The sequence below is a fragment of the Oncorhynchus mykiss genome, chromosome 11 (genome assembly GCF_013265735.2).
Source record: "Oncorhynchus mykiss isolate Arlee chromosome 11, USDA_OmykA_1.1, whole genome shotgun sequence".
Classification (NCBI taxonomy): domain Eukaryota; kingdom Metazoa; phylum Chordata; class Actinopteri; order Salmoniformes; family Salmonidae; genus Oncorhynchus; species Oncorhynchus mykiss.
The window spans coordinates 19,564,441-19,586,555 of NC_048575.1; the positions used below are offsets into that span (position 1 = coordinate 19,564,441).

At 43.9% G+C, this 22,115-nt stretch overlaps 1 protein-coding gene across 3 annotated transcripts; it reads right to left on the reverse strand.

Moving 5' to 3' along the window:
• Nucleotides 1-990: 990 nt before the first annotated feature.
• On the reverse strand, nt 991-21,899 carry arxa (aristaless related homeobox a). 3 transcript variants are annotated; one of them, XM_021622340.2, is made up of 5 exons: nt 21,459-21,899; nt 20,401-20,962; nt 18,055-18,100; nt 15,864-16,195; nt 991-2,633 (listed from the first exon to the last, which is right to left on the reverse strand). In XM_021622340.2, exons 1-5 carry the CDS (start codon nt 21,643-21,645, stop codon nt 2,372-2,374), a joined length of 1,389 nt encoding a protein of 462 aa, XP_021478015.2. In that variant the 5' UTR covers nt 21,646-21,899; the 3' UTR covers nt 991-2,371. The 3 variants fall into 3 exon arrangements, with proteins under 3 accessions (XP_021478015.2, XP_036791023.1, XP_036791024.1); XM_036935128.1 differs by having other exon boundaries at nt 20,401-20,977; XM_036935129.1 differs by having other exon boundaries at nt 2,498-2,633; nt 15,852-16,195; nt 20,401-20,977.
• Nucleotides 21,900-22,115: the final 216 nt, after the last annotated feature.

Genomic DNA, 22,115 nt, shown 5'->3' on the forward strand with positions numbered 1-22,115 from the left:
TTAATCCGAAAGGTAATTTCACGCGGTTTGGTCCGAGACCATGGACGGGTCAAACGGGCGAGAATGATTTAGGTGAAAGGAAGCGCATTGATGGCGTGTAATAGAACCGCTTCTTTGGGATTTGGGGAATTAAATCGTGGGTAGAGGGATGGATGAAAGCAGGGAGGGTAGAAGAGGAGGACTCGAGAGAAAGACGTTTTGATAAAGTGGTTTGTTACTTCATTAATGACAAAGGGACTCGCTTCCATCGACGTGGCATTACCGATGTTAACACCAATTTAGCGCCTTTAAAAGTTTTTAAAGCGCGTTTTGTAGAGGGCCCCAAATAAAGTGGGCGATCTAATTGAAAACCCCTCGCCTTTGTCGCCCGTTTCACATGTGGGGATTTAGCTCATGAATATATGGGTTTGTATTTTGTCAACTCGGCTGGAGAGACCAGACGCACACAGCGGCCTAGAATTATATCTGCCATTGCTGAACTAATCTATTTTCTCTTTCAGTTAGCCTATCCAAGGTGACCAGCCACCATAGTGCCTATGAAAATAGGACTGTACTCCCGTTCTCAGCTCCTCACACTCACAACTGAATTATTTTCATTTCTGGTGAGGATCTCCTTTTAAATTAAACTTGAAAACAATTTAGATCCGTTTTGGATCTATTTCCAAACTACTTTTAAATTGTTAAATTCTGGTAATATTATTTAACATTAATGTAAGTCCTGCAATTTAAAAAGCAATTACTTATAAAGGTTATTTTGATATAGACCTATATTATATGAAATTCTATGATAGTGGGTCTGAATATTTCGCATAATTAAAGGAAATGTGATGAATGTAATTCCACGTTTAATCATTAAAACAACCTCATTGGATCTAACTCTTTATGCTATAATTTTACAATTCATTTTCAAACAAAGAATGGATTAATAAAATAATTTTGTTTTGAGGCATTCATTATAATATTATTTATAAATATGCAAGACAACATCAGTTTATTCATAACAATTTTATTAATAGTTCTATAATTCTATTTCACCATTTTTTAATTCCTGGGCATTTGTCAGTTCTATAAGGGGTTTAAATAATAATCTAAAGCATATTTCATTTCACCACTTTCATTTATTCAATTATCTTTTTTCCATCTATTATTAAACCAGGAAATGTAGACAATCACTTTAAACAATTAAAAATAAATCCTGCCCTGCACTCAATCTGTTGTGGAACAGTTTTGACATAAATAATCATCTAAAAACCTATGATATTCCATAAACACGGGGGAATTTTACACAGGGACACATTCATACTCATAAAACACTACACCAAGTGCAACTTCTCAAAACATTGTATTTTTGAAATATACAAGGCTCTGTTTTGAAAATCATCCTTTTTTGTTTTGTTTTTCATTTTTACAATAATATTTACAGCAGTTTACTTTCTTTCTCACACAGTTCAGATATAAGAGACACTGGATAGAATCTAAACTTCACTTCATTTGTCCTTTAGTCAAACTCAATTAGCTGAACATTTGTAGATTGTCTTCCAATAACTCTTCCAGATGATAATGTAAGTATCAATGAAGACAAAATAACAAACTCAATGCAGGTTATTGAGCCAGCAACAGGTTGGGTTGCAGAGGAGGACAGAAAGGTCTATGGACAGGTTGGTTGCTTTGGCTTGGATGGAGACCTCCTCAGACTGCTATGGCACTGGGTTCATGTGGTCCAGACAAATGCCACAGTCTCCACTGTTCCTAGTTCTGGTTCATTCTTTCTCTCTCCCCGGAGTCGAGTGAGCGCGCATGTGTGTGTGTTTGTGTGTGTCCAACCAGCAGGTAGTCATGGAGTTTACCCCGCTGAGATCGTAGTTTATATCTGTCACAGAAAAGAAAGTGGACTTTGTGAACCAGGAAGCATGAGCTAGAGATGGGTTAACACAATATGGAGGTGTGTGTGTGTCAGATTCTGGAAGAAAGGGCTCTACAGCTAAAGGTTACGCTCATCCAGGAGACCTGGAAGAGTGGGGGGGGGGGGGGGGGTGATGCTCTCTCTCTCTCTCTCACACACACACACACACACACACACACACACACACACACACACACAGCGCTCTGGTTTGCCAGTGCTATTTGAATTTGGTCGTGCTTTTTGTTTGAGGGTAAGAGGTATGGGGAAGGGGGGGGGGGGGGGGGGGGGGCTGTTGGGAAAGGAGTCTTCAACCCAGAGAAGATCAGGGTTTAGGAGACAGAGATCAGGGGTCAGGGTTGGATCCATCCACCAATCTTTTCCCAGATCTGCAGGGATATGAGAGGTAGAGAGGGGACAGGGGATGGACAGAAGCTTAGGAAAGAGAGTGCTGGGTGGGGTAACAGCTGTTCAGCACACCTCCTTCCCAGGAGCTCCGCTGGGCAGGATGTTGAGCTGGGTGATCTGAGCAGAGTGCTCTTTAGCCTTCAGCCTCAGAGCTGCAATACTGGAGGCCCTGCGATCCGCTGCAGCTAAGGAGGAGGGAGAGGAGGAAGAAGGTTCGGAGAGGACTGGCGGAGGGATGGAGGGAGTCTCGACGGGCGGGGCAGGCTGGCGGAGGAGTGCAGCGGCGGTGGAAGCACTGGTCAGAGGGCCCATACTGGAGAAGAGCCTGAAAGAGAAGCAGGGATGACCGATGAAGGGATGGGAGAAAGAAGAGAGTGTTAGACCAGAATGTAAATGGCTTCTCCAGGTATTTGCAATCACCAGAATTTTTACACCAGTGCAGAAAAAAGGATATAAGAAGAGGAAGCCACTTTAGATTATTGAGATACATGCCATGTGTTTGGAGTGTGTGTCTGTTTTGGCACCTCCGCTAACAGCTTGGTTGTCAGCATCACACTGTCAGCTAATTACTATCAACACTGACATGAATGCACACCAACATAGTCTCATGAGCAAAACACCCCAAGCAACAGTCAGGGCTGAAAACTAACATCCTACTGAGACCAACAAAGGTAGAGGTCAGGGGGGCCTGCTCTGTCTACGTAATAGTACCCAGGATGATGGATGCTGTTGGTCACCAGTGTAAGGTGGTGTTATAGGATACAGTATAGGTGTGAGATGGTGTTATAGGATACAGTACAAGTGTGAGATGGGGTTATAGGGTACAGTACAGATGTGAGGTGGTGTTATAGGGTACAGTACAGGAGTGAGGTGGTGTTATAGGGTACAGTACAGGAGTGAGGTGGTGTTATAGGGTACAGTACAGGTGTGAGGTGGTGTTATAGAGTACAGTACAGGTGTGAGGTGGTGTTATAGAGTACAGTACAGGTGTGAGGTGGTGTTATAGGGTACAGTACAGGTGTGAGGTGGTATTATAGGGTACACATCAGGTGTGAGGTGGTGTTATAGGATACAGCACAGGTGTGAGATGGTGTTATAGTGTACAGTACAGGTGTGAGCTGGTGTTATAGGGTACAGTAGTGAGGTGGTGTTATAGGGTACAGTACAGGTGTGAGGTGGTGTTATAGGATACAGTAGTGAGGTGGTGTTATTGGGTACAGTACAGGTGTGAGGTGGTGTTATAGGGTACAGTAGTGAGGTGGTGTTATAGGGTACAATACAGGTGTGAGGTGGTGTTATAGGGTACAGTACATGTGTGAGGTGGTGTTATAGGATACAGTAGTGAGCTGGTGTTGTAGGGTACAATACAGGTGTGAGGTGGTGTTATAGGATACAGTACAGGTGAGAGATGGTGTTATAGGGTACAGTACAGGTGTGAGGTGGTGTTACCAGATACAGTACATGTGTGAGGTGGTGTTATAGGATACAGCAGTGAGGTGGTGTTATAGGGTACAGTATAGGTGTGAGATGGTGTTATAGGGTACACTAGTGAGGTGGTGTTATAGGGTACAGTACAGATGTGAGGTGGCATTATAGGGTACAGTACAGGTGTGAGGTGGTGTTACCAGATACAGTACATGTGTGAGGTTGTGTTATAGGATACAGCAGTGAGGTGGTGTTATAGGGTACAGTCCAGGTGTGAGGTGGTGTTATAGGGTACAGTACAGGTGTGAGGTGGTGTTATAGGATACAGTACAGGTGTGAGATGGTGTTATAGGGTACAGTACAGGTGTGAGGTGGTGTTATAGGGTACAGTACAGGTGTGAGGTGGTGTTATAGGGTACAGTCCAGGTGTGAGGTGGTGTTATAGGGTACAGTACAGGTGTGAGGTGGTGTTATAGGGTACAGTACAGGTGTGAGGTGGTGTTATAGGATACAGTACAGGTGTGAGGTGGTGTTATAGGGTACAGGTGTGAGGTGGTGTTATAGGGTACAGTACAGGTGTGAGGTGGTGTTAGAGGACACAGTACAGGTGTGAGGTGGTGTTATAGGGTACAGTACAGGTGTGAGATGGTGTTATAGGGTACAGTACAGGTGTGAGGTGGTATTATAGGGTACAGGTGTGAGGTGGTGTTACGGGGTACAGTACAGGTGTGAGATGGTGTTATAGGGTACAGTACAGGTGTGAGGTGGTATTATAGGGTACAGTACAGGTGTGAGGTGGTGTTACGGGGTACAGTACAGGTGTGAGATGGTGTTATAGGGTACAGTAGTGAGGTGGTGTTATAGGGTACAGTGCACGTGTGAGGTGGTATTATAGGGTACAGTAGTGAGGTGGTGTTATAGGGTAGAGTACAGGTGTGAGATGGTGTTATAGGGTACAGTAGTGAGGTGGTGTTATAAGGTACAGTACAGGTTTGGGGTGGTGTTATAGGGTACAGTACAGGTTTGGGGTGGTGTTATAGGGTACAGTACAGGTTTGGGGTGGTGTTATAGGGTACAGTACAGGTGTGAGGTGGTGTTATAGGATACAGTAGTGAGGTGATGTTATAGGGTACAGTACAGTAGTGAGGTGGTGTTATAGGGTACAGTACAGGATTGAGGTGGTGTTATAGGATACAGTACAGGTGTGAGATGGTGTTATAGGGTAAAGTAGTGAGGTGGTGTTATAGGGTACAGTAGTGAGGTGGTGTTATAGGGTACAGTACAGGTGTGAGATGGTGTTATAGGATACAGTACAGGTGTGAGGTGGTGTTATAGGATACTGTAGTGAGGTGGTGTTATAGGGTACAGTAGTGAGGTGGTGTTATAGGGTACAGTACAGGTGTGAGATGTTGTTATAGGGTACAGTAGTGAGGTGGTGTTATAGGGTACAGTAGTGAGGTGGTGTTATAGGATACAGTACAGGTGTGAGATGGTGTTATAGGATACAGTACAGGTGTGAGATGGTGTTATAGGATACAGTACAGGTGTGAGGTGGTGTTATAGGGTACAGTACAGGTGTGAGGTGGTGTTATAGGATAATGTAGTGAGGTGGTGTTATAGGGTACAGTAGTGAGGTGATGTTATAGGATACAGTACAGGTGTGAGGTGATGTTATAGGATACTGTAGTGAGGTGGTGTTATAGGGTACAGTAGTGAGGTGGTGTTATAGGGTACAGTAGTGAGGTGGTGTTATAGGATACAGTACAGGTGTGAGATTGTGTTATAGGGTACAGTATAGGTGTGAGATGATGTTATAGGGTACAGTATAGGTGTGAGATGGTGTTATAGGGTACACTAGTGAGGTGGTGTTATAGGGTACAGTACAGATGTGAGGTGGCATTATACGGTACAGTACAAGTGTGAGGTGGTGTTATAGGGTACAGTAGTGAGGTGGTGTTATAGTGTACAGTACAGGTGTGAGATGGTGTTATAGGGTACAGTAGTGAGGTGGTGTTATAGAGTACAGTACAGGTGTGGGGTGGTGTTATAGGCTACAGTACAGGTGTGAGATGGTGTTATAGGGTACAGTACAGGTGTGAGGTGGTGTTATAGGGTACAGTACAGGTGTGGGGTGGTGTTATAGGGTACAGTACAGGTGTGAGGTGGTGTTATAGGATACAGTACAGGTGTGAGGTGGTGTTATAGGATACAGTAGTGAGGTGGTGTTATAGTGTACAGTGCACGTGTGAGGTGGTGTTATAGGGTACAGTAGTGAGGTGGTGTTATAGTGTACAGTGCACGTGTGAGGTGGTGTTATAGGGTACAGTAGTGAGGTGGTGTTATAGGGTACAGTACAGGTTTGGGGCGGTGTTATAGGGTACAGTACAGGTTTGGGGTGGTGTTATAGGGTACAGTACAGGTTTGGGGTGGTGTTATAGGGTACAGTACAGGTGTGAGGTGTGTTATAGGGTACAGTACAGGTGTGAGATGGTGTTATAGGGTACAGTACAGGTGTGAGGTGGTGTTATAGGGTACAGTAGTGAGGTGGTGTTATAGGGTAGAGTACAGGTGTGAGATGGTGTTATAGGGTACAGTAGTGAGGTGGTGTTATAGGGTACAGTACAGGTTTGGGGCGGTGTTATAGGGTACAGTACAGGTTTTGGGTGGTGTTATAGGGTACAGTACAGGTTTGGGGTGGTGTTATAGGGTACAGTACAGGTGTGAGGTGATGTTATAGGATACAGTAGTGAGGTGATGTTATAGGGTACAGTACAGTAGTGGGGTGGTGTTATAGGGTACAGTACAGGTGTGAGGTGGTGTTATAGGATACAGTACAGGTGTGAGATGGTGTTATAGGGTACAGTAGTGAGGTGGTGTTATAGGGTACAGTAGTGAAGTGGTGTTATAGGGTACAGTACAGGTGTGAGATGGTGTTATAGGATACAGTACAGGTGTGAGGTGGTGTTATAGGATACTGTAGTGAGGTGGTGTTATAGGGTACAGTAGTGAGGTGGTGTTATAGGGTACAGTACAGGTGTGAGGTGATGTTAAAGGATAATGTAGTGAGGTGGTGTTATAGGGTACAGTAGTGAGGTGATGTTATAGGATACAGTACAGGTGTGAGGTGGTGTTATAGGATACTGTAGTGAGGTGGTGTTATAGGGTACAGTAGTGAGGTGGTATTATAGGATACAGTACAGGTGTGAGATTGTGTTATAGGGTACAGTACAGATGTGAGGTGGCATTATAGGGTACAGTACAAGTGTGAGGTGGTGTTATAGGGTACAGTAGTGAGGTGGTGTTATAGAGTACAGTACAGGTGTGGGGTGGTGTTATAGGGTACAGTACAGGTGTGAGATGGTGTTATAGGGTACAGTACAGGTGTGAGGTGTGTTATAGGGTACAGTACAGGTGTGAGATGGTGTTATATGGTACAGTACAGATTTGAGGTGGTGTTATATGATACAGTACAGGTGTGAGATGGTGTTATAGGGTACAGTAGTGAGGTGGTGTTATAGAGTACAGTACAGGTGTGGGGTGGTGTTATAGGGTACAGTACAGGTGTGAGATGGTGTTATAGGATACAGTACAGGTGTGAGATTGTGTTATAGGGTACAGTACAGATGTGAGGTGGCATTATAGGGTACAGTACAAGTGTGAGGTGGTGTTATAGGGTACAGTAGTGAGGTGGTGTTATAGAGTACAGTACAGGTGTGGGGTGGTGTTATAGGGTACAGTACAGGTGTGAGGTGGTGTTATAGGGTACAGTACAGGTGTGAGGTTGTGTTATAGGGTACAGTACAGGTGTGAGGTGGTGTTATAGGGTTCAGTAGTTAGGTGGTGTTATATGGTACAGTAGTGAGGTGGTGTTATAGGGTACAGTACAGGTGTGAGGTGGTGTTATAGGATACAGTACAGGTGTGAGGTGGTGTTATAGGATACTGTAGTGAGGTGGTGTTATAGGGTACAGTAGTGAGGTGGTGTTATAGGGTACAGTAGTGAGGTGGTGTTATAGGGTACAGTACAGATGTGAGGTGGTGTTATAGGATACAGTACAGGTGTGAGGTGGTGTTATTGGATACTGTAGTGAGGTGGTGTTATAGGGTACAGCAGTGAGGTGGTGTTATAGGGTACAGTACAGGTGTGAGGTGGTGTTATAGGGTAAAGTACAGGTGTGAGATGGTGTTATATGGTACAGTACAGGTGTGAGATGGTGTTATAGGGTACAGTACAGGTGTGAGGTGGTGTTATAGGGTACAGTAGTGAGGTGGTGTTATAGGGTACAGTACAGGTGTGAGATGGTGTTATGGGGTACAGTAGAGTAGTGAGGTGGTGTTATAGGGTGCAGTACAGGTGTGAGGTGGTGTTATAGGATACAGTACAGGTGTGAGATGGTGTTATAGGGTACAGTAGTAAGGTGGTGTTATAGGGTACAGTACAGGTGTGAGGTGGTGTTATAGGATACAGTAGTGAGGTGGTGTTATAGGGTACAGTAGTGAGGTGGTGTTATAGGGTACAGTACATGTGTGAGATGGTGTTATAGGATACAGTACAGGTGTGAGGTGGTGTTATAGGGTACAGTAGTGAGGTGGTGTCATAGGGTACAGTACAGGCATGAGATGGTGTTATAGGATACAGTACAGGTGTGAGGTGGTGTTATAGGATACTGTATTGAGGTGGTGTTATAGGGTACAGTAGTTAGGTGGTGTTATAGGATACAGTACAGGTGTGAGATTGTGTTATAGGGTACAGTATTGAGGTGATGTTATAGGATACAGTACAGTAGTGAGGTGGTGTTATAGGATACAGTACAGGTGTGAGATTGTGTTATAGGGTACAGTGCACGTGTGAGATGGTGTTATAGGGTACAGTAGTGAGGTGGTGTTATAGGGTACAGTATAGGTGTGAGATTATGTTATAGGATACAGTGCAGGTGTGAGATGGTGTTATAGGATACAGTACAGGTGTGAGATGGTGTTATAGGGTACAGTAGTGAGGTGCTGTTATAGGATACAGTACAGGTGTGAGATGGTGTTATAGGGTACAGGTGTGAGGTGGTGATATAGGGTACAGTAGTGAGATGGTGTTATAGGGTACAGTACAGGTATGAGATGGTGATATAGGGTACAGTACAGGAGTGAGGTGGTGTTATACAGTACAGGTGTGAGGTGGTGTTATAGGGTACAGTACAGTAATGAGGTGGTGTTATAGGGTACTGGTGTGAGGTGATGTTATAGGATACAGTACATGTGTGAGATGGTGTTATAGGGTACAGTACAGGTGTGAGATGGTGTTATAGGGTACTGTACAGGTGTGATATGGTGTTATAGGGTACAGTACAGGTGTGAGATGGTGTTATAGGGTACAGTACATGTGTGAGATGGTGTTATAGGGTACAGTAGTGAGGTGGTGTTATAGGGTACAGTACAGGTTAGAGGTGGTGTTATAGGGTTCAGTACAGTTGTGAGGTGTATTATAGGATACAGTACAGGTGTGAGGTGGTGTTATAGGGTACAGTACAGGTGTGAGATGGTGTTATAGGGTACAGTAGTGAGGTGGTGTTATAGGGTACAGTAGTGAGGTGGTGTTATAGGATACAGTACAGGTGTGAGGTGGTGTTATAGGATACAGTACAGGTGTGAGGTGGTGTTATAGGGTACAGTACAGGTGTGAGATGGTGTTATAGGGTACAGTACAGGTGTGAGATGGTGTTATAGGGTACAGTACAGGTGTGAGATGATGTTATAGGATAATGTAGTGAGGTGGTGTTATAGGGTACAGTAGTGAGGTGGTGTTATAGGATACAGTACAGGTGTGAGGTGGTGTTATAGGATACAGTAGTGAGGTGGTGTTATACTGTACAGTAGTGAGGTGCTGTTATAGGGTACAGGTGTGAGGTGGTGTTATAGGGTTCAGTACAGCTGTGAGGTGGTATTATAGGATACAGTACAGGTGTGAGGTGGTGTTATAGGGTACAGTACAGGTGTGAGATGGTGTTATAGGGTACAGTACAGGTGTGAGATGATGTTATAGGATAATGTAGTGAGGTGGTGTTATAGGGTACAGTAGTGAGGTGGTGTTATAGGATACAGTACAGGTGTGAGGTGGTGTTATAGGATACAGTAGTGAGGTGGTGTTATACTGTACAGTAGTGAGGTGCTGTTATAGGGTACAGGTGTGAGGTGGTGTTATAGGGTTCAGTACAGCTGTGAGGTGGTATTATAGGATACAGTACAGGTGTGAGGTGGTGTTATAGGGTACAGTACAGGTGTGAGATGGTGTTATAGGGTACAGTAGTGAGGTGGTGTTATAGGGTACAGTAGTGAGGTGGTGTTATAGGATACAGTACAGGTGTGAGGTGGTGTTATAGGGTACAGTACAGGTGTGAGATGGTGTTATAGGGTACAGGTGTGAGATGGTGTTATAGGGTACAGTAGTGAGGTGGTGTTATAGGGTACAGTAGTGAGGTGGTGTTATAGGGTACAGTACAGGTGTGAGGTGGTATTATAGGATACAGTACAGGTGTGAGGTGGTTTTATAGGGTACAGTACAGTAGTGAGGTGGAGTTATAGGGTACAGTACAGGTGTGAGGTGGTGTTATAGGATACAGTACAGGTCTGAGGTGGTGTTATTGGGTACAGTAGTGAGGTGGTGTTATAGGGTACAGGTGTGAGGTGGTGTTATAGGATACAGTACAGGTGTGAGATGGTGTTATAGGGTACAGTACAGGTGTGAGATGGTGTTATAGGGTACAGTAGTGACGTGGTGTTATAGGGTACAGTACAGGTTTTGAGGTGGTGTTATAGGGTACAGTACAGGTGTGAGATGGTGTTATAGGTTTACAGTATAGGTGTGAGATGGTGTTATAGGGTACAGTAGTGAGGTGGTGTTATAGGGTACAGTCCAGGTGTGAGATTGTGTTATAGGGTACAGTACAGGTGTGAGATGGTGTTATAGGGTACAGTACAGGTGTGAGATGGTGTTATAGGGTACAGTAGTGACGTGGTGTTATAGGGTACAGTACAGGTGTGAGGTGGTGTTATAGGGTACAGTACAGGTTTTGAGGTGGTGTTATAGGGTACAGTACAGGTGTGAGATGGTGTTATAGGTTTACAGTATAGGTGTGAGATGGTGTTATAGGGTACAGTAGTGAGGTGGTGTTATAGGGTACAGTACAGGTGTGAGATGGTGTTATAAGGTACAGTACAGGTGTGAGATGGTGTTATAGGGTACAGTAGTGAGGTGGTGTTATAGGGTACAGTACAGGTTTTGAGGTGGTGTTATAGGGTACAGTACAGGTGTGAGATGGTGTTATAGGTTTACAGTATAGGTGTGAGATGGTGTTATAGGGTACAGTAGTGAGGTGGTGTTATAGGGTACAGTACAGGTGTGAGATTGTGTTATAGGGTACAGTACAGGTGTGAGGTGGTGATATAGGGTACAGTAGTGAGATGGTGTTATAGGGTACAGTACAGGTATGAGATGGTGATATAGGGTACAGTACAGGAGTGAGGTGGTGTTATACAGTACAGGTGTGAGGTGGTGTTATAGGGTACAGTACAGTAATGAGGTGGTGTTATAGGGTACTGGTGTGAGGTGATGTTATAGGATACAGTACATGTGTGAGATGGTGTTATAGGGTACAGTACAGGTGTGAGATGGTGTTATAGGGTACTGTACAGGTGTGAGATGGTGTTATAGGGTACAGTACAGGTGTGAGATGGTGTTATAGGGTACAGTACATGTGTGAGATGGTGTTATAGGGTACAGTAGTGAGGTGGTGTTATAGGGTACAGTACAGGTTAGAGGTGGTGTTATAGGGTTCAGTACAGTTGTGAGGTGTATTATAGGATACAGTACAGGTGTGAGGTGGTGTTATAGGGTACAGTACAGGTGTGAGATGGTGTTATAGGGTACAGTAGTGAGGTGGTGTTATAGGGTACAGTAGTGAGGTGGAGTTATAGGATACAGTACAGGTGTGAGGTGGTGTTATAGGATACAGTACAGGTGTGAGGTGGTGTTATAGGGTACAGTACAGGTGTGAGATGGTGTTATAGGGTACAGTACAGGTGTGAGATGGTGTTATAGGGTAGAGTAGTGAGGTGGTGTTATAGGGTACAGTAGTGAGGTGGTGTTATAGGATACAGTACAGGTGTGAGGTGGTGTTATAGGGTACAGTACAGGTGTGAGATGGTGTTATAGGGTACAGTACAGGTGTGAGATGATGTTATAGGATAATGTAGTGAGGTGGTGTTATAGGGTACAGTAGTGAGGTGGTGTTATAGGATACAGTACAGGTGTGAGGTGGTGTTATAGGATACAGTAGTGAGGTGGTGTTATACTGTACAGTAGTGAGGTGCTGTTATAGGGTACAGGTGTGAGGTGGTGTTATAGGGTTCAGTACAGCTGTGAGGTGGTATTATAGGATACAGTACAGGTGTGAGGTGGTGTTATAGGGTACAGTACAGGTGTGAGATGGTGTTATAGGGTACAGTAGTGAGGTGGTGTTATAGGGTACAGTAGTGAGGTGGTGTTATAGGATACAGTACAGGTGTGAGGTGGTGTTATAGGGTACAGTACAGGTGTGAGATGGTGTTATAGGGTACAGGTGTGAGATGGTGTTATAGGGTACAGTAGTGAGGTGGTGTTATAGGGTACAGTAGTGAGGTGGTGTTATAGGGTACAGTACAGGTGTGAGGTGGTATTATAGGATACAGTACAGGTGTGAGGTGGTTTTATAGGGTACAGTACAGTAGTGAGGTGGAGTTATAGGGTACAGTACAGGTGTGAGGTGGTGTTATAGGATACAGTACAGGTCTGAGGTGGTGTTATTGGGTACAGTAGTGAGGTGGTGTTATAGGGTACAGGTGTGAGGTGGTGTTATAGGATACAGTACAGGTGTGAGATGGTGTTATAGGGTACAGTACAGGTGTGAGATGGTGTTATAGGGTACAGTAGTGACGTGGTGTTATAGGGTACAGTACAGGTTTTGAGGTGGTGTTATAGGGTACAGTACAGGTGTGAGATGGTGTTATAGGTTTACAGTATAGGTGTGAGATGGTGTTATAGGGTACAGTAGTGAGGTGGTGTTATAGGGTACAGTCCAGGTGTGAGATTGTGTTATAGGGTACAGTACAGGTGTGAGATGGTGTTATAGGGTACAGTACAGGTGTGAGATGGTGTTATAGGGTACAGTAGTGACGTGGTGTTATAGGGTACAGTACAGGTGTGAGGTGGTGTTATAGGGTACAGTACAGGTTTTGAGGTGGTGTTATAGGGTACAGTACAGGTGTGAGATGGTGTTATAGGTTTACAGTATAGGTGTGAGATGGTGTTATAGGGTACAGTAGTGAGGTGGTGTTATAGGGTACAGTACAGGTGTGAGATGGTGTTATAAGGTACAGTACAGGTGTGAGATGGTGTTATAGGGTACAGTAGTGAGGTGGTGTTATAGGGTACAGTACAGGTTTTGAGGTGGTGTTATAGGGTACAGTACAGGTGTGAGATGGTGTTATAGGTTTACAGTATAGGTGTGAGATGGTGTTATAGGGTACAGTAGTGAGGTGGTGTTATAGGGTACAGTACAGGTGTGAGATTGTGTTATAGGGTACAGTACAGGTGTGAGGTGGTGATATAGGGTACAGTAGTGAGATGGTGTTATAGGGTACAGTACAGGTATGAGATGGTGATATAGGGTACAGTACAGGAGTGAGGTGGTGTTATACAGTACAGGTGTGAGGTGGTGTTATAGGGTACAGTACAGTAATGAGGTGGTGTTATAGGGTACTGGTGTGAGGTGATGTTATAGGATACAGTACATGTGTGAGATGGTGTTATAGGGTACAGTACAGGTGTGAGATGGTGTTATAGGGTACTGTACAGGTGTGAGATGGTGTTATAGGGTACAGTACAGGTGTGAGATGGTGTTATAGGGTACAGTACATGTGTGAGATGGTGTTATAGGGTACAGTAGTGAGGTGGTGTTATAGGGTACAGTACAGGTTAGAGGTGGTGTTATAGGGTTCAGTACAGTTGTGAGGTGTATTATAGGATACAGTACAGGTGTGAGGTGGTGTTATAGGGTACAGTACAGGTGTGAGATGGTGTTATAGGGTACAGTAGTGAGGTGGTGTTATAGGGTACAGTAGTGAGGTGGAGTTATAGGATACAGTACAGGTGTGAGGTGGTGTTATAGGATACAGTACAGGTGTGAGGTGGTGTTATAGGGTACAGTACAGGTGTGAGATGGTGTTATAGGGTACAGTACAGGTGTGAGATGGTGTTATAGGGTAGAGTAGTGAGGTGGTGTTATAGGGTACAGTAGTGAGGTGGTGTTATAGGATACAGTACAGGTGTGAGGTGGTGTTATAGGGTACAGTACAGGTGTGAGATGGTGTTATAGGGTACAGTACAGGTGTGAGATGATGTTATAGGATAATGTAGTGAGGTGGTGTTATAGGGTACAGTAGTGAGGTGGTGTTATAGGATACAGTACAGGTGTGAGGTGGTGTTATAGGATACAGTAGTGAGGTGGTGTTATACTGTACAGTAGTGAGGTGCTGTTATAGGGTACAGGTGTGAGGTGGTGTTATAGGGTTCAGTACAGCTGTGAGGTGGTATTATAGGATACAGTACAGGTGTGAGGTGGTGTTATAGGGTACAGTACAGGTGTGAGATGGTGTTATAGGGTACAGTAGTGAGGTGGTGTTATAGGGTACAGTAGTGAGGTGGTGTTATAGGATACAGTACAGGTGTGAGGTGGTGTTATAGGGTACAGTACAGGTGTGAGATGGTGTTATAGGGTACAGGTGTGAGATGGTGTTATAGGGTACAGTAGTGAGGTGGTGTTATAGGGTACAGTAGTGAGGTGGTGTTATAGGGTACAGTACAGGTGTGAGGTGGTATTATAGGATACAGTACAGGTGTGAGGTGGTTTTATAGGGTACAGTACAGTAGTGAGGTGGAGTTATAGGGTACAGTACAGGTGTGAGGTGGTGTTATAGGATACAGTACAGGTCTGAGGTGGTGTTATTGGGTACAGTAGTGAGGTGGTGTTATAGGGTACAGGTGTGAGGTGGTGTTATAGGATACAGTACAGGTGTGAGATGGTGTTATAGGGTACAGTACAGGTGTGAGATGGTGTTATAGGGTACAGTAGTGACGTGGTGTTATAGGGTACAGTACAGGTTTTGAGGTGGTGTTATAGGGTACAGTACAGGTGTGAGATGGTGTTATAGGTTTACAGTATAGGTGTGAGATGGTGTTATAGGGTACAGTAGTGAGGTGGTGTTATAGGGTACAGTACAGGTGTGAGATTGTGTTATAGGGTACAGTACAGGTGTGAGATGGTGTTATAGGGTACAGTACAGGTGTGAGATGGTGTTATAGGGTACAGTAGTGACGTGGTGTTATAGGGTACAGTACAGGTTTTGAGGTGGTGTTATAGGGTACAGTACAGGTGTGAGATGGTGTTATAGGTTTACAGTATAGGTGTGAGATGGTGTTATAGGGTACAGTAGTGAGGTGGTGTTATAGGGTACAGTACAGGTGTGAGATGGTGTTATAAGGTACAGTACAGGTGTGAGATGGTGTTATAGGGTACAGTAGTGAGGTGGTGTTATAGGGTACAGTACAGGTTTTGAGGTGGTGTTATAGGGTACAGTACAGGTGTGAGATGGTGTTATAGGTTTACAGTATAGGTGTGAGATGGTGTTATAGGGTACAGTAGTGAGGTGGTGTTATAGGGTACAGTACAGGTGTGAGATGGTGTTATAGGGTACAGTAGTGACGTGGTGTTATAGGGTACAGTACAGGTGTGAGGTGGTGTTATAGGGTACAGTACAGGTTTTGAGGTGGTGTTATAGGGTACAGTACAGGTGTGAGATGGTGTTATAGGTTTACAGTATAGGTGTGAGATGGTGTTATAGGGTACAGTAGTGAGGTGGTGTTATAGGGTACAGTACAGGTGTGAGATGGTGTTATAAGGTACAGTACAGGTGTGAGATGGTGTTATAGGGTACAGTAGTGAGGTGGTGTTACATGTACAGTACAGGTGTGAGGTGGTGTTATAGGGTTCAGTACAGGTGTTAAGTATACAAGTTTATGAAAGTAGAGGTACCTATTGTCTCACCTGCCGAAGGTGGGTCCCATGAAGGCGGGGTGACGGAACATAGCGGCTGTACCCAGGAATGTTCCGAGGCCCAGCGGTGTCCCTAGGTGCTGGCCTGAGTGGTTGCTATGGGGATGAGCTAGACCAGGAAATGCAGCTGCTGCAGCAGCAGCAGCTGTCCAGGCAGACTCTAGGACAGGGTGAGGGTGTGGGGGAAAGGGACCCCCATCCAGGTAGTGGCTGAGGGGGTGGGCGGCTGACAGGGGGCCAGGGAAAGGGAGTCCAGAGGGGTGCGTCTGGACACCTGCCTTTTCACGCTTACGCCACTTAGCACGACGATTCTGAAACCATACCTATAGAGAGAGAGAGTGGGAGAGAGGTCAGAGGTTAGCTAACATAGAAATACGTAGGCTACATTTCATTTTGTATAGGTTTATTAGATTGAGTGAATAGATACATTTTAGCAGAATAAAACAAAGGTGTCTGCCTATGCTTGCTTCCTACAAATTGATATTGAGAAACATGAACAACTTTGGAGCGATATAAGGTGACAAGGTTATTTAGGCAGCTGCCTATATTTGGAAGACCGGGAAACCCTTGCTGTGCCACATCGAACCTGCTCGAGCACAAGCTCCTGTGTAAACGGAAGATCCCATCGCTCTGGTTCATGAGGTGACAAACAGGCAGAAAGTCAGCGGTAATTACACAAGCACTAAAACCCGCGCTCCCTCATGGTCCGTTAGTCTAAAGTTAGCTAATTAAAATCAGTTCCCCCTGCAGTCTGACTGATAGACTGAGATCGGTGTGGCGCGCCGTAATTAAGAACCGTGTTAACAAAAGATGGGGAGAATAGCAGCTGAACAGAGTCCAATAACAATTAATGCGCTTTAAATTAAATTCTTCAAAATGTTGAACAAGTCATTTCCAAAGGGTATTTAACTTTCCCACGCCCCCCCCCCCCCCTCCCCCCGCCTATTGCGCTGCTGAAACAGGGGCTCTAACAATGGAAGAAAATGTCAACAGTAAGAGAAAGTGAACGATATTAGCCCTGCGCGCACACACACACACACTATTCCGTTGGAAGCTGTTTAGCATTACACGGCCCCTCGGGAATGTACGAGTTTTATCACCTCCCGATGGCGCCCGTTAAGTGATTTGTTCACCTACGGTCCGGCGAAGGGACATCTGTTGTTTTATACCGGCCGTAACCCCGGATGGAGCATCGCTGTGTTTGAACTGTCTCTTTGGTTATGAGCCCTGGGCTAATACATGCAAGCCACGCTCTCTATGGAGAGATAGGAGAGGAGAGGAGATTGGGGGGGGGGGGGGGGGGGGGAACAAACACCTTTAATGGTCCCTCATTCGCTCCAAGTGCAAAGCATCGGATCAATGCGGCTCTATTGCAATCACAAAATGAGAAATCAAATAGCATTATTCTGCAGCCACCCCTTTCTCCCCCTCCCCTCTCCTCTCTTTCTCTCCATCTCCATCTCCCCCTCCCTCTCTCTCTTCCTCCCTCTCCACCTCATACACCTCCTCTCTCTCTCTCTCGTTCCGGCGATGGTAATTCAAACACCATTTTCTCCCTGAGAATAGCTCGTGTTTGCTCTTGGACTAAGTGCGCTTTTATGAATCGTCCGCGTCCGCTTAATTACCGTTAAAACGTCCCTCGGTGCATGTAATAACTTCCAATAACAGGATGGAGCTTCGCTACGCAGCGATTGGGGTCATTTAACACATTTCAGGGTAGTAAATCACTCAGACCCTCATAAAGACTTTTATCCATAGGCTACTGCTAAAGGCCTGAACTTGTGCCAACTTTATTGCATGCGTCATGTCAACACAAAAAACAGCAAATAACGTAGGAATATTGGGAAATACAAATAATTATAGACTTAGTAAAATTATGATTCTATGAAGGTGTAAATCTGAAGATGCTTGGAAATTATGTTAGGCCTACATTGTATAAATATGCATTTGACGTTTTTGATTATTATAACAAGACAAAGGCCTAATAATAATAATAAAATAGGAATTGTTTCATTACATACTCTAAGCCTAAGTGGTACTGGCCTTTATATTCGTTTCTAATTTGGTAGCCTATTTATTTAAATAACCTATTTGAAATGTTTAAGTGTTATTATATAACCATTTTAGTTGAAAGCGACAGTCAGCCGTAATTGCAGCAATAAAACGTTAAAAAGCCACTTACTTGGACGCGCGCCTCGGTCAGATCCAGCCGCATCGCAAGCTCTTCTCTGAAAAGGCAAGAAAAGAGGTTACCGTTTTTGATCGAGAACTCGAATGTTTTTTTTAATCTCTCCCGCACCCGTAACAATACAAGAAAATAGTTATTTTTTAGACACCGAAAACCCACAGAGAAACGACGGTCCTTTATGCTATTTTCCTTACGATGGTTTGAGGAAAATTGTCAGGGTGATTGTATTGTAATCTGTCTTTTTTGCCCATAATAGCTGCCTTATACAATGGCTTTCTTTAGAGTCAGTGGAACAACATAATGGTGGAATTTGGAAATAATGACATCCAAACTATTACAAAGACATCATGCGCTTGGCTGAAATAGAAGTCTATACATGCACAAATTGATTACCACAATTTCGCCTTAGAAATAATAAACGCACAAAAACATCGATCAACAATAGCATATTTATTATTTGGCTCATGTTGCCATTGTTAAATAATATTTTCCAAATCCCCGTTTAAAATATATTTTCTATTCCTTATCTTGAACGTGTTCTACAGATGATTTACCTTACTGAAAGTGATAGGCTAACCCGTCTGTCTGCTGCACGCATGAAAAAAATTGACATTCTGAAGCCTGTTGTACACTTCATTATGCATAGTAATATTCCATTCTGTAATAGTACAATTATAATAAGATAATAGGCTAATGAGAAAAATCTAATCTCAAATCTAAATATTCAACTCTACATGTGGGGTCCTGAAAACACATAGGCCTAACTAGAATACATTTGTTTTTACAATAATATTAGGTTTTCATTAATGGTTGAAAAAAAATACTTACATTTGAAATTCCCTGAAAGGCCTACATTTTGTAGTCTATTGCATCAAAAAAAGAAGTAGGACTTACTCGTGTATAAAAAATGTTTAAAAAAATGTAAAAATGTAATTTAAAAAACGTATCTAGAGGCAGGTAGCCTAGTGGTTAGAGCGTTGGGTCAGTAACCGAAAGGTTGCTGAATCGAATCCCCGGTCTGACAAGATAAATAAATGTCTTTCTTCCCCTGAACAAGGCAGTTAACCCACTGTTCCCCGGTAGGCCGTCATTGTAAATAAGAATTTGTTCTTAACTGACTTGACTAGTTAAATAAAGGTTACATTTAAACATTTATTTTTAATTTTAATTTTTTATTTAGAGCAGCCTTAGCAGTGACTTACTCTCAATTCATCAGTCAGAAGAAAAACTATTGCATTCCATGACGTGATGTGGAGCAAAACATAATGAGTCTGAAATAGAATCATATGCTAGTAGCCTATGTGTAGCCTTAACAAAAATGAAAAAATAGACGCGATTTAATATTTGACACTGCCAAAAACATTATTTGCCTTTAATTTTCAGGAACAGATGATTTGTGTGAAATGCTGTTTTCACGTTCTCTGTTCTCTCGAGATGCGTAGCCTAGACCTTCAGCTAATGAATGAATAAAGAAAGAGTTGACGTGCGCATGTGTGTGGGTGTATGTGTGTGTGTGCGTTTTATACTCTTGAGCTTGGGCAGGCTCAGAAACCTACATTTCGTTGAATAGATCAGCAGTGCGCACGGACGAGCTGCCACCAGCTAATTTTCCATATGAGAATAATATCCATATCGCCGATAACAATGAGATTAGGTAAATGTGACAAAACGGGTTGGTTCTCTCACTTTAAGCTATTGTTCTGCCTTATGTAAGGCACTGATTCGGCTACATGGTAGGTGTCAACTCACCAGTCTCGAATTATAGCTGGGTTGAATTACCTAAGTGGATAAAAAGTGGACTGTTTTCTAGGCCTACTATTTATTACATAAATAAATAGTGACGATAAAGGGTTTTAATGTTGTTACCACAGACATCACAATTAAAATATAGGCATCATAAATGACAAGGCTTATGCATGTTTGACCTCATGTTATAAAAGTTGATACACCATTGTATGATATAGCAGATTTGTGACATTCTTTCACATTATTCTGAGTTATATGTTTGCCTCTGGTAGTTGTATCTCAAGCTCTGTAAAGATACAATAATGTTATATTTTCCAACTTCAACTATTCCATTATTATTATTATGATTATTATTATTACTAAAGTAGGCACACTGCTACTTGTTGTTCGTTATGTAGCATACAACTAATGAGGCTTAGACGAAAAAAGTGTAACGTGAAATAGAAACGTCTATCCAAAACGTGCATTTAACGAAATGCTGTCATGGTTGGGTGACATTGTTGCAGGTGTTACAACAATGATGGCGTTAATGTTAGGGATGTTGCATATGAATGAATACCTGAGTTTGTGCTGTAACTGTAGACAATACTGTACCTGGTGAAGACGTCGGGGTAGTGTGTCTTCTGGAAAGCCCTCTCCAGCTCCTCCAGCTGATAGCTGGTGAATGTAGTCCTGTATCTTCTTTGCTTGCGTTTTAGCATTCCTTCTTCGGAATCACTGCCTGCCGACAGACACACGCTGTCCTCGCCGTCCCTCACGTCTCCATCCCCGGCGTGGAGGCTCTCCCTCTCGTCGTCCTTCGGGGAGAGACCCATCGTCTCCCCGCAGCTCTCCTCCTCTTTTCCCGCGTCCTCGTCAAACTTCATCGACCCTAACTCGCCCAGCCTTAGTCCAGGCCCATCTTCCGGCCCTTCAGTGGGACTCTGGCCTCCCTCTCCCCGGATCAGGGATGCGTTCTCCCGGTACGATTTGCTCCGGCTGATGCTCACCTGTGGAGCCTGGATGATTTTGAGGCTCTCACAGGCTTGGTCCACCAGGAGCCTCTCCTTGTCCAATTTCTCCCCTATGTCATGAACTAAACCCCGGCCGTGGTCCAGGTACTTCCCCCCTGGTCCGTAGAGCCGGCGCATCTTTGGTGGAAGGTGCATGTCTGTGTCTAGGGATAGGGGATCTTTAGTCGAGCCGATAGTGAGGGTGTCAAAGGTATGGAGAGGATGACGAGACATGTGTAAGTGCAGGAAAAGCAAATGGAGACCGAAAGCGCAACAAGGCGCATAGTCCAATGCAAAGTTATGCACAATTTATTAAAGTGAGAATGTTTGAATAAACTTGAAAATGTATTATTTCTGTCTACAATTGCATGCACATTTGAGTAGCCTATGTATCGTATCAACGATAAAGTTGACAAATATCTTATTTTCCACTGTCGCACAACCTCAGACACTTTTAAATCTGATGGACCATTATTAGCAAATGTTTACTTCCATTCTGCAGTCAGCTGTAGCCAATGCTTTATGTTGATGGTTTATGATCATGTTATAAACACACACCGTTATATTGCCTATATTCAACAACCAAAACATGTCATTGGAGCATGCAGCAACCCTTTCCCAAGTTGGAGAGCCATGTTTTCATGAGCGGGGCTGTCTTACCTTCGGTCTGCTTGTCGTGCTCCTGTCTCCCGGGTAGAGCTGTCAAACTTTGCGCCCCTATCAGCCTGACTTTACAGGGGCTCGGTCGGCCCAGAATACTGTCTATACAATAGGAGGAGAGCAGAGTGGGCGATTTACTCTTACATTCTCCCCGGTCGTGGATATCTTCTTCGAACTGACTAGTCATTTTGATCTGTTTAGTGAAGCGCTTATTTGACAGGAGAGCGGCAGTAGCCTAAATATGATCCTCACTCACCCTCCCTCACTCTCTTTCTTTCTCTCTCTTTCCCTCACTCTCTCAATTTCCCTCTCTCTCTCTCTCTCTCTCCCTCTCTCTCTCTGACGTTCCGAGATTGTTCCTCTCACTATCCCTCCCTACCCACCGTTAATGACAGAAACTGTTGGCTGGCTCAAGCCCCGCTCTCCGCGTGTTCGCATTGACGTGTGTTATATCCCCTGATTGGCTCGCGTCGGGGAAAGAGAAGCTTTATATATTTTAGCTGTTAAACTTAATTTTGGAGAAACGGAGAAAAACAAAGCTTGCGGTGGAACCCAGTTCCGATGGATTGAACTCAGTATTCGATTTTCCTTTTGGATTTCAAAAGGATATTGTAGGCCTACAAATAATATGCTGCTAATAATAATTATAATAGCCTA